At 41.9% G+C, this 12,269-nt stretch overlaps 1 protein-coding gene across 12 annotated transcripts in view; it reads left to right on the top strand.

The window, feature by feature from the left end:
* FRMD4A (FERM domain containing 4A) overlaps nt 1–12,269 on the top strand; it is a 750,010-nt gene that overhangs the window by 521,556 nt on the left and 216,185 nt on the right. For all 12 annotated transcript variants that reach the window (XM_070802094.1, XM_070802096.1, XM_070802095.1 and 9 more), the window contains one exon: nt 6,582–6,647. In XM_070802094.1, coding sequence (XP_070658195.1) covers nt 6,582–6,647 — 66 coding nt within the window. The remainder of the gene's footprint in view (nt 1–6,581; nt 6,648–12,269) is intronic.

The raw sequence follows: 12,269 nt of genomic DNA, 5'->3' as shown, positions 1-12,269 counted from the left end.
CCTGGACCAGGATCGAACCCATGTCCCCTGCCTTGGCAGGTGAATTCTTAACCACTGGACCTCCAAGGAAGTCCCAACGATGAATATTTTAAACAACTTTTAATTTGTTTACTATCCTTTCTGTGAGTTTATTTACGGTGGGGTTGACTTTCTCGAGGCTGCTGTGGATGTGCTGTGTTTATCCGTCTCCTGGGTATGACAGCTTCATGATTCTGGAGATTCTGGGATCCTGTGACTTTCTGGTACTTAGGTGAGTCCCTGGTCTTCATTTGTCTGCAGAGGAAACTGAAGGGATGTGACACGTTGAGGTGACCCAGAGAGCAGATGCTCCAACAATGAGTTGCCCTGGGAACTCATCGTCATAAATCTGGAATTTCCTTCTGAGCCACAGAGGGGCCTGGGTCAGAGGGCAGATTGTGAGGTGCTGCTGTCATGCTTCTGGCATCCTCAGGATGCCCCATTCTTTATTGAATTTGTTACAATATTGCTTCTGATTTATGTTTTGATGTTTTGGCCCTGTGGCATGTGGGATCTTAGTTCCCCAACCAGACATCGAACCCACATCCCTTGCATTGGAAGGCAAAGTGTTAACCGCTGAACTGCCAAGGAAGTTCCGATGATAACGTTTTAAAGGATAAGATTTCAGGGTGTTTGGAGGAGTATTGATAGTTTTCCGAAGTGTGCCTTGGAAATGTTAATTCTTTGTTTCATGCAACTCCAGTGAGTCTTTAATATTTCTTATTTTATTGCTCCATAAAGTATCATCTCTAGAATGAATGTGAATTGCAACGTGGTGACTTATTAGGCACAGAACAAGTAGTCATGTGCTAACTGTGAACCTGGCTCTCCTCCCCCACCCTACACTCCCCCCAGCCCCCAATGTCTTAGTGGTAACAGTTCCAGTATAAATTAATCTCAGGAAATATCATGGTAACATGTGTTAATTTATTTTAATTTTTTAAAAGCATATGTTTTTCTGAATTCAAGATCTGTTACCCTACCGTCTTTGGCACAATATCATTAGTTTTCTATGAAAATATTATTAACAGGGCCTAGGGTTATTTCTTTGTGGTGTGCATAGCATAGTAGACACATTACTTGAGTGACAAGAATAGGGTGGAGCGGACATGCAAGAAATGACTCAGAGAGGGAGAGGGGGCTGTTAGGTGGAGGGAAAGGTGATAATGAGAAGAATATTGAATCTGGGTTTACTTCGTTTTGAATTTGAAGAGAAAATATTCCTAATGGAACATGTTTTCACATGATGAGCTCAGTACCTGGTGCCTCTTCATGTAAAGCTCTTCAAAATCACCCTTTGGGGGAGTTTGTCGTCACTGGTTAGGTAGTTGTTTTTCAGTAACACCCTGCAGAGGGGACCCCTCTGTCATATTGGGACAGACCCCCTCTGCCATCAGGAATATGTCAGGCTCTGGTGGATGGAGGCTCTCAAACACAGATACTTCTAATCCCCTATTTCACATTCTGTGTTCCCCGGACCTCTTCTGGTCACAGTCAAGTTCCCTCCTGCAGGGAGAGAAGGTGGGAGACCTTCAGTCTTAACAGTTCTAATGTCTGTGACCATTGCATTTCTCATTTGTACATTAATTATTGTGACTTGGTATGTTAAAATCATAGAAAATTGGTACAAATGAGCTTATTTACAAAACAGAAATTGAGTCACAGATGTAGAAAACAAACTTATGGCTACCAAGGGGCGGAGAGAGATAAATTGGGAGATTGGGATTCATGTCTACACACTATTACATGTAAAATAGATAACTAATAAAGACCTACTGTATAGCACAGGGAACTCCATTCGGTGCTCTGTAATGAGCTATATGGGAATGGAGTCTAGAAGAGAGTAGATATATGTATGGCTGATTTTCTTTGCTCTACATTAGAAACTAATACAACATTGTAAATCAACCAAACTCTAATTAAAATTAATTTTAATATCTCACAGGCAATCTAAAATGAATTTGCTGAGAAGGAAACCTCTCAAGCCCCATTTCCTATAGCTGACCTCAAGCAGAGTCCTTCATTTTTCCAGATAAAGTTTCTTTTTTACATTTTTTAACTGAAAAAGAAAGAAAGATGTGAGGTCGTATTTGGGTGGAGGACCACCCATAACCCTACTACCCCAGCACATCAATTATTTTATTTTTGCCTCTTAATTCCCACAATTTTATTGGCTACCTTTATAGTAGACAGTTCATATTCTGCTGTGTTCACTTAAGCTTGTATCATACATGCATTTCTATGTTTGTGCATAATTTTCGTGATTCACTGTATGTCTTAACAGCAAAGTTGGATAAATGGAGCGGACACCTTATTTCCAAAATAACACTATTCTGTGTATCCTTTGGCATCACAGTGCACTTGGCAGGCGTCTGCTTGGTATAGAATTGTTCTGTAACAAGTCGATTCATGGCTGGAGAGGTAGCCAGCTGACATCTGCAAGAAGCCTTGTTCTCCGAAAGGATTTCCTTTGAGGGTAATGCCAGCCCTCCAGTTGTGCCCGAGCAGCTGAAAATGAGAACAAGGAAAGCAGTATTAGTTTGCAATTGTTAGTATTCAGAAGAAAATTTCACTGTGCCTGGGAAGCCAGACAAAGCTACAGATGTCCAGCCGCTCTCTCTCTACACACACCCAGGATGGCAAACCTTTTCTCAGCTGATGATGAAAGCAGGATGCTCCAATTTCCCTCCATGTGGAACAACAAACAGGTCTCCTTTTTGAGGAAAAAAAGAGCCACAGCTGTGCTGTCAAAAGAAAGTTGTGCTTTCAAAAACATGATGATTCAAAGTTGAGTTTCTGTTTAGACTCACTTCTCTGTGCAGATTTTTCTCAGAGGCAGTTTGCCTTCCAAAAGAGAAAGTGAAGTTGCTCAGTCATATACAACTCTTTGCAGCCCAATGGGCTGTAGCCCACCAGGCTCCTCCATCCATGGAATTTTCCAGACAAGAATACTGGAGTGGGTTGCCATTTTGTTCTCTGGGGGATCTTCCTGACCCAGGGATCGAACCTGGGTCTCCCGCATTGCAGGCAGATGCTTTACCATCTGAGCCACCAGGGAACCAAATTTCCTATTAGAGTAGGGAGTGTGCTTGTAAATCCCCCAAGATTTAGTTGTGAGATTTTGTTTAAGGGAAGAATGAAGTTGGAAGATCCTTGGGTAGATCTTAACATCTGAATATACTGCTACTTCTTTAAATGTCTGAGCAGATAAGATGAGATGCAGGGATTGGAATTGTATGTTTCCGATGAAAATGAGACTCAGGTATGAGAGTCTCAGACTTTAGATATGGGTATGAACTCAGGGTCACATCACACTTTGCAAGTTTGGAAATATTTTGAGAAAAATGGTAAGGCTACCTCTATGGCCGTGAGTAGAACTTTATTTGATATAGTAATGTCTCTTGGATACCAATTTTCCTTGGTTTTTATACAACTTATTAGAATGTGAGTAAGTAACTCAAGAACATGTTTATACCCTTAACCGTTTACAATAAAAAGAAGTTCAAAACTTTGTGTTTTATATGTGGAAAGGACAAACAGAATTTCTTAAAATTCCTTAAAATTGTCCTTAGCTTTGAAGTTGTTGTATAATACAAGGAACTCAACCTGGTGCTGTGTGACAGCCTAGAGGGATAGGATGGGATTGGGAGGGTGGGAGAGAGGTTCAAGAGAGAGGAGATATAGGTGTACTTATGATTGATTCACACTGTTGTATGGCAGAAACCAATACAACATTGTAAAGCAATTATCTGCCAGTTAAAATAAATATAAAATTAAAAAATGTTGTCCCCACCCTTCAGAAAATTTTCTCAAACAATATTAATAAAGGTTTTTAAAGGAATTCAAAAATCATATTTACGATGGTTGTAGCACTCGCCTTCCTAGAACTCCCTCTCTGTTGACCTTGAGTTCATCCTAATAAGAACTTAATTGCTGAAAATCTAAAATGTTATCCAAAATGCCTGTGCAGTTGCTGTCAGCTTCCCTATTGAATCGTGAACATTTTGGGTGTTCTTTTTTGTTAAAAGAATAATTTATACAATTTGGTATGGCAGCATATATTTTAGCATAATTTAAAATTATAGTAGCTTTCTTTGATCTTAGATTGGGCAATGATTGAAATGAAGCTGATGGATTTTTTTTTTCAAGCCAAGTTTTTTATTCACTTTGTAAAAGTTTTCCTTTTTAAAAAATTGAGATATAGTTGGCTTATAAGATTATATTCAGGCATGCAGCATAATTTGATATCTGTATATGTTGTTAAGTGATCACCAGAATAAGTCTCGTTAACATCTATATAAGTTTCAAAATTTTTTTCTTGTGATGAGAACTTTTGATATCTGCTGTCTTAGCAACTTTCAAATATACAATATTGTATTATTCACTATAGTCAGCAGACTGTACAGTACATGCCCAAGTCTTATTTATTCTAACCGGAAGCTTGTACTCTTTGACCAGCTTCACCCAATTTCCACCCCCGACCCCATTCTCCTGTTTCTGGCAACCACCACCATGTTCCCAGTATCTAGCAGTTCGTGGCTTTTTGGTTTCATTGGTTTATTTTAGATTCTACACGTAAGTGAAATCATACAGTATTTTTTTCTGTCTTGACTTATTTTACTTAGCAGAATGCTCTACAAGTGTATCCACATTGTCATAAATGGCTACATTTCCTTTCTTATGGCTGAATCATATTCTTATGAATAACTATGAGTGACAATATGACTTGATGGAAGCATGAATAATACTATGACTTGGTTGGCTTCTTTGAAGGAAGGAGAAAGAATTCTCTTGTAGGAATAGACAACAGCTTTGCTCATGCCAGTGGTCAGGGAAGGAGCCAGGTTGGGCAAGGAGAGAAGAGGCTGCCTTCTCCATGTTTCCCGGAGAAGGCGCTCCTGAGAACGTACTGGGATGCCCATGAAGTGAGGCAAGGCTGGAATTAGTCCATGCTCATCTTTCCTTTGGGTCTGCATGACATGGCTGATAGCTGGGGAAAGAGAAGGTGGCTTCAGTGGGGGCTACAGCCATATGTAAAGCCAAAGACTGGAAGGAATCTTGGAGTCTTCTGGTCCAGGCAGCTGTGTTGGGGTGGCTCGTATTCACTTGTGAGCATAGTTGTTATCTTTTCAGGAATTCTGTGCTCCAGTTGTAAAACATAGGCATTATTAACACTAAATTATATAAACTTACAGTTAAATAAGTTATGTTGAAACAAAGTTAATACATACTATAATAACTAAGTAAATCAATTTAACACGTCCTAATTATTTTACTGGCCTTTGCTAGGATCTCCATTCTTGAAGTGGTATGTATTAGGTTTTTCTTGTTTTGTTTCTACTTACTAGATTACTGGTTTATTGTTGTTGTTCTTACCACTGAGATTCTTTACCAGTGAGCCACCTGGAAAGCCCCACTGGTTTATTATAAAAGGATGAAACCCAGGAACAGCCAGATAGAAGAAATGCATAGGGAGGTTATGGGGGAGAGGCATGGAGCTTCCCTGCCCTCTCCCAGCATCATTCTACCTGGAGGTGGTGTGTTTTGTCTCTGTCTGTTAGAAACACTCTGCATGTTGTCCTGACAGTTGCTTGAAATCAGACGTGGTGAAGCTTCTTGGAGCAGCAAGAGTCTTTTGGTTAGAATGGTGGCTGTCTAACATCTCCCAGAAAGCTTGATCTTCAGAGGATTTCCTTTGAGGATGATGCCAGGGCTCCAGCATATGCTACAAATTTGGAAGCATTCTGAAAGCTTTTTCCTTCCAGAAAGCTGGTTGTTAAACATTTACCATTGCTCCCAGTGGGCCCACCTACTCGTTTTAATAACTGAGATCGGGGTGCAGAGATGAACAGAGGCTTGTTCAAGGTCCTGCAGCCAATAACCAGCATGGTTAAGACTTGACTTGGTCTCCTGCTGCCTGCCAAGATGCTCTTTCTATTGTACAGATATGTTATTGGTGAAAGGCACAAGGGTGAGAGGTCAAGTTCAGCTGTGAGCTTTTATCTCCAGGGTTCCTGTAACATAAGTGATAGCTCTGTAGGGACTAGGGTCATACCTGAGGAGGGGGGATGATTAACACAGAAATCAAGATCAGTTGCCAGTGGGGTGGTCATTTGCTCCCTGTGATCAAATAGGGGAACGAGTTGGGAGGTGGCCCAGACCAGATACTGAACTGTGACCCTAATGCACAGTGACAAAATTGTTGAAGAGTGACTCAAGAAGGAAGAACTATTACCACCTGATATTACGTTACATATGCATTTGCTAGTTTATTTTACATCTCCCCCATAAAGATGTAACCTCAGTGAGAACAGGCACATACCTAGTCTTGTGTGCCGCTATGCACCAGCTCCCAAAATAGTACCTGGCGCATAGAAAGTGTTCAATAAATATTTTTGAATGAATGAATGAACCAGTCCTGCCATTTCTTGGCCTTATAGTCTCCAGCTCCCAGGGAAGGTTTTGCCCAGAGGAATGTGCCTGCCGTCATCCAGCATGGGGACCCTCTAACCTTGTGAAAGGCCATTAGACTCTTGGTGACCATCATTTGTCTTTCTCCTTAGATGACGGAGGGCCGTCGATGTCAAGTACATCTTCTTGATGACCGGAAGCTGGAACTCCTAGTTCAGGTAAATGACTCCTGGCCAACTTTCTAAGTTTTTTCTGCGACTGATGCAGTTCAGATATTGATTCAGCTGAAGGGTGGGTGAGAAAATAAATCATTTTAAAATCTCTATTAAAATCTCTGAGAGAAGATTGGGGCACACCTTGGTGTTTTTGTGTGTGTGTGTGTGCAAGCGCACGGGCTTGCACGCTATTTTTGTTCGTTCTGCTTCTTTGTACTGGACCCCTAAGGCATTCAAGGCCAGATATAGATCAAACCTATTGTTACAAATCTCTAGAAAAGGAAATTCCACAACTGCCATTAGCTAATCTTTCTGAATGGAAGGAGTTGGCTATAGTATAACCTAGAGAACTCTTGCTACAAGACTGATTTTGTCATCTTCCTTGCTCGAGTTATAGAAAACAGTTTATTATTTTCAAGTCAAGCCTTCATAGGTGTGACAAAGAAGAGCAATCTCCTGACTCTGTCTTCTCTCTAAAGGCTGAGTAACTCCTACTCCCTCCCAGAGGTCATCATTGCCATCACTGTTGATTGTCTATATGTTAGTTGACACATAGGAAATCATTTATCCCCAAAGAACTTATCCATGGCAGAGAAGTCAGAGCAGGCATTAGAATCCAGGCATTAGAATTAGTCCATTAGAAATGGACCCTGGTTTTGTTCAGCTTCAAAAAATAACGTATCATTGTTTTACTCAGAGCCCTAAAGAATGGTGAAATTTCCAAACTTGATTTAAAGAACTTAATTCCAAAACTCTTGTTCACCTCCAACTTTTCTAACCATATTTGCTTAATATTCTCCAGTGTCTATCATATTCTTAGGGCAGTGCTCCTTAACCTCCATCGTATTTGCCCTGGAGATGCTGCTGTTCATCAGTGGGTTGAAACAATGCCCACATGCTCATTCACGAGGGAAAACTATGCTCCCGTGGGGAGATTTACATAGAGGCACTCAAATCTCATGTTCCCGTGTATGTGCTGCTCAGATTTGAAAATGGTCAAACTGCTAACTTCTTAAGAGTGACTACTTTTAATAAGATTTCAGTTTTAAAGGTGTTACAAATGCAGGGTAGGAAAGAGACAAACTGTGGGAAGAAGCTCAAAACCACAAATAACAGTTCAACTCCTATTCTCATTTTGGTAGATTTCTTTCCAGCACTTTTCATATTTGTATTTCTTACATAGTTGCAATCATGTGTGACTAATTCTCTGTATTTTCTTTTTTCACTTAATGTCGTCTTTCATTAGCCTTTTCCAAGTTACTGAAAATTGTCATCTTTGTGAATAGCTTCATAAATTCCAGAAATGGATATTCCATTAGTATTGAGTCACTTAACTCATTTAGGTCCATTGAAGGTTTCTTTACAATTTTTCCACTATTACATTTTTACTATTTCTACTAAATGTTGTGATTAATTTATCTACCCTTGTACTGTCCTCCCATGTTTTGGATTATGTCCTTGTTAGACTAGATTCGGAGGACCACAGGCTTATTAAGTGTTGAAACTTTGGCTTGGGTTGGAGGGTGGGGCAGTGGATAAGATTATAAGGTGAGCAAGATCTCTTCAGTTAGCAGTGTCACAAACTGATAAAGCACTTGGAGCTCTAAACGGTTAAGAGTCAACTTGAGCTGCTGAGAGGTGAGTGGTCTGGTGTGTTTTAGATGCTTTTTAACATCAGCTCTTAGAGGCTTAGAAAGCAGCTACCCTCTTAAACAGGAAATGACACCTCAGTGGCAGTGAAATGACAATCGGTTGGCCGATTTGCTCTGGGGAAATATGGTTGGGGGCATTTGAAGTAGTCTCAAGTCACTGAAAAGAGATGCAGTTATTGATATGCAGCAGTTTTGGAAAGGGCATTTTCAAATGCCCTTGAATTGGACCAAATAAGAGAAGTTCACACTCTTCCCATCTTCCCACACTTTTCAGAACATGCTTCAAATGTTATTCCCTCTTCCTGGAACACTCCTTCCCATGCCCTCACCTCTGTCCCTGGATAGTTTCTGTTAAGCTTTCAGTTCCCAGATTCGAAGACACTTTTCCCTCTAAGACTTTCCCTGAAAGCCCTTTGTCTGGGTAAAACCCAGTCCCCCAGGTCTGGGTCTTAACCATTACCCAACCAGACTTGTGTCTGCTCACCCACACACAGTAAAGCTGGTTCCTGAAACAAGATTGTGGTGAAGTGAAGTGCAGCATTTACAGCAGGTACTAAGGGCTTCCCTGTGACTCAGCTGGTAAGGAATCTGCTGGCAATGCAGGAGACCTGGCTTCAATCCCTGGGTTCAGAAGATCCCCTGGAGAAGGGAAAGGCTACCCACTCCAGTATTCTGGCCTGGAGAATTCCATGGACTCTATAGTCCATAGGGTCGCAAAGAGCTTGACATGACTGAGTGACTTTCACTCACCAAGATAGTAGTCCAGGCAGCTAATGCTTGACAGACCTGAACACCCCAAGGGCTTTCAGGGAATGGCTTTAAAACACATGGTGAAGTTGTGATCAACGTGTGGACTTTCTTCAGATTGGTTTGTAGTGGGGTAATTGGAAGTCAGCATCATCAGCTTTCTGGTTCCAGCCAGCCTGGGGTCTTTGTGATTTGTGGTCAGCATAGAGTTAACTTCTTCCACCTGGTGAGGGGGTGGGTTAGTATCTACAGAGCAACTCAAAGGCTATGGCTCAGAATATTATCTGTGGTCCTTAGGTTCTTGGCATTGTTTAATGGCTGAGCTATTGTTATTTTATCTTGCTTATTTCCCTTGTTTCTGTATTTTCTCACTTCTGTGATTAAATTTACTTTCTGGAATTTGGAGCAGGCTGACGTTCTTCTATAAATAAGAGGCAGGCAGAGGACATGGTCAGTGGGGGGAGGTGTGTCTGTCCTGGGAAGACCCCCTGCTGACAGTCCTGCGCTGTGACATTAACTTTCACCCTTGCCCCTGAGCTTTCCCTCTTACTGTCACAACTCATCACGACTCACTGTCATGGCCTGTTTACTTGGCATTTCCCAGGGCCATCAACAGTGTGAGGGCCGGGTCTGTGTCATGGTCACTGTGTAGCCCCAGCACCCAGCCCAGGGCCTGGCACATAGGTCACTAAATAAATCCTTGTGAGTGAAAAAATGGGCAAATCCTAAGATACTCTGGAAGTACCTCCCCCAAGGACCATAGAACCAATTGCTTTGAGTTTAGCACCAAAAAAAAAAAAAAAGTGGAAGCAACCTAAATGTCCATTGACAAACAAATGGATAAAGATGTTCTACATATATACAAAGGAATGTTAATCAGCCGTAAAAAAGAACAAAATGACGCCATTTGCAGTGACATGGATGGAGACTGTCATACTGAGTAAAGTAAGTCAGAGAAAGACAAATATCATATGATATCGCTTGTATGTGGAATCTAAAAAAAAAAAAATTTACTGATGAACTTATCTACAAAACCAGAAATACACAGATGTGGAAAACAAACTTCTGGTTACCAAAGGGGGAGGGGATAAATTGGATGTTGGGATTGATATATACAAACTACTATATATAAAATGGGTAGCTAATATGGATCCTCCAGTCCTATCACTTCATGGCAAATAGATGGGGAAACAGTGGAAACAGTGTCAGACTTTATTTTTCTGGGCTCCAAAGTCACTGCAGATGGTGACTGCAGCCATGAAATTAAAAGACACTTACTCCTTGGAAGGAAAGTTATGACCAACCTAGACAGTATATTAAAAAGCAGAGACATTACTTTGCCAAGAAAGGTCCATCTAGTCAAGGCTATGGTTTTTCCAGTGGTCATGTATGGATGTGAGAGTTGGACTATAAAGAAAGCTGAGCACTGAAGAATTGATGCTTTTGAACTGTGGTGTTGGAGAAGACTCTTGAGAGTCCCTTGGACTGCAAGGAGATCCAACCAGTTCATCCTAAAGGAGATCAGTCTTGGGTGTTCATTGGAAGGACTGATGTTGAAGCTGAAACCCAGTACTTTGACCACCTGATGGGAAGAGCTGACTCATTGGAAAACACCCTGATGCTGGGAAGGATTGAGGGCAGGAGAAGAAGGGGACGACAGGGGATAAGATGGTTGGATGGCATCACCGACTTGATGGACGTGGGTTTGGGTGGACTCCAGGAGTTGGTGATGGACAGGGAGGCCTGGCGTGCTGCAGTTCATGGGGTCACAAAGAGTCGGACATAACTGAGTGACTGAACCGAACTGAACTGAACTGAATAAGGATCTACTGTATAGCACAGGAAACTCTACTGAATGAATACTCTGTAATGATCTATATGGGGCTTCCTTAATGGCTTCCAGTTCCAGTTCAGTCTCTCAGTCATGTCCAACTCTTTGCTAAGTCGCTTCAGTCGTGTCCAGCTCTGTGCGACCCCATAGACGGCAGCCCAACAGACTCCCCCGTCCCTGGGATTCTCCAGGCAAGAACACTGGAGTGGGTTGCCCTTTCCTTCTCCAATGCATGAAAGTGAAAAGTGAAAGGGAAGTTGCTCAGTCGTGTCCAACTCTTCGTGACCCCATGGACTGCAGCCCACCAGGCTCCTCCGTTCATGGGATTTTCCAGGCAAGAGTACTGGAGTGGGGTGCCATTGCCTTCTCTGGTCCGACTCTTTGCGACTCCATGAATCACAGCACACCAGGACTCCCTGTCCATCACCAACTCCTGGAGTTTACTCAAACTCACGTCCGTCAAGTCGGTGATGCCATCCAGTCATCTCATTCTCTGTCGTCCCTTTCTCTTCCTGCCCCCAATCCCTGCCAGCATCAGGGTCTTTTCCAATGAGTCAACTCTTCGCATGAGGTGGCCAAAGTATTGGAGTTTCAGCTTTAGCATCAGTCCTTCCAATGAACACCCAGGACTGATCTCCTTTAGAATGGACTGGTTGGATCTCCTTGCAGTCTAAGGGACTCTCAAGAGTCTTCTTCAACACCACAGTTCAAATTCATCAATTCTTCGGCACTCAGCTTTCTTCACAGTCCAACTCTCACATCCATATATGACCACTGGAAAAACCATAGCCTTGACTAGACATAACTTTATTGGCAAAGTAGTATCTCTGCTTTTTAATATGCTGTCTAGGTTGGTCATAACTTTCCTTCCAAGGAGTAAGTGTCTTTTAATTTTATGGCTGCAGTCACCATATGCAGTGATTTTGGAGCCCAGAAAAATAAAGTCTGACACTGTTTCCACTGTTTCCCCATCTATTTGCCATAAAGTGATAGGACTAGATGCCATGATCTTAGTTTTCTGAATGTTGAGCTTTAAGCCAACTTTTTCACTCTCCTCTTTCACCTTCATCAAGAGGCTCTTTAGTTCCTCTTCACTTTCTGCCATAAGGGTGGTGTCATCTGCATATCTGAAGTTATTGATATTTCTCCCGGCAATCTTAATTGCAGCTTGTGCTCCTTCCAGCCCAGCATTTCTCATGATGTACTCTGCATATAAGTTAAATAAGCAGGGTGACAATATACAGCCTTGATGTAATCCTTTCCCGATTTGGAACCAGTCTGTTGTTCCATGTCCAGTTCTAACTGTTGCTTCCTGACCTGCATACAGGTTTCTCAGGAGGCAGGTCAGGTGGTCTGGAATTCCCATCTCTTTCAGAATTTTCCACAGTTTATTGT

The sequence above is a fragment of the Bos indicus genome, chromosome 13 (assembly GCF_029378745.1).
Source record: "Bos indicus isolate NIAB-ARS_2022 breed Sahiwal x Tharparkar chromosome 13, NIAB-ARS_B.indTharparkar_mat_pri_1.0, whole genome shotgun sequence".
Taxonomy (NCBI): domain Eukaryota; kingdom Metazoa; phylum Chordata; class Mammalia; order Artiodactyla; family Bovidae; genus Bos; species Bos indicus.
This window is presented reverse-complemented; position numbering and strand designations above follow the sequence as displayed.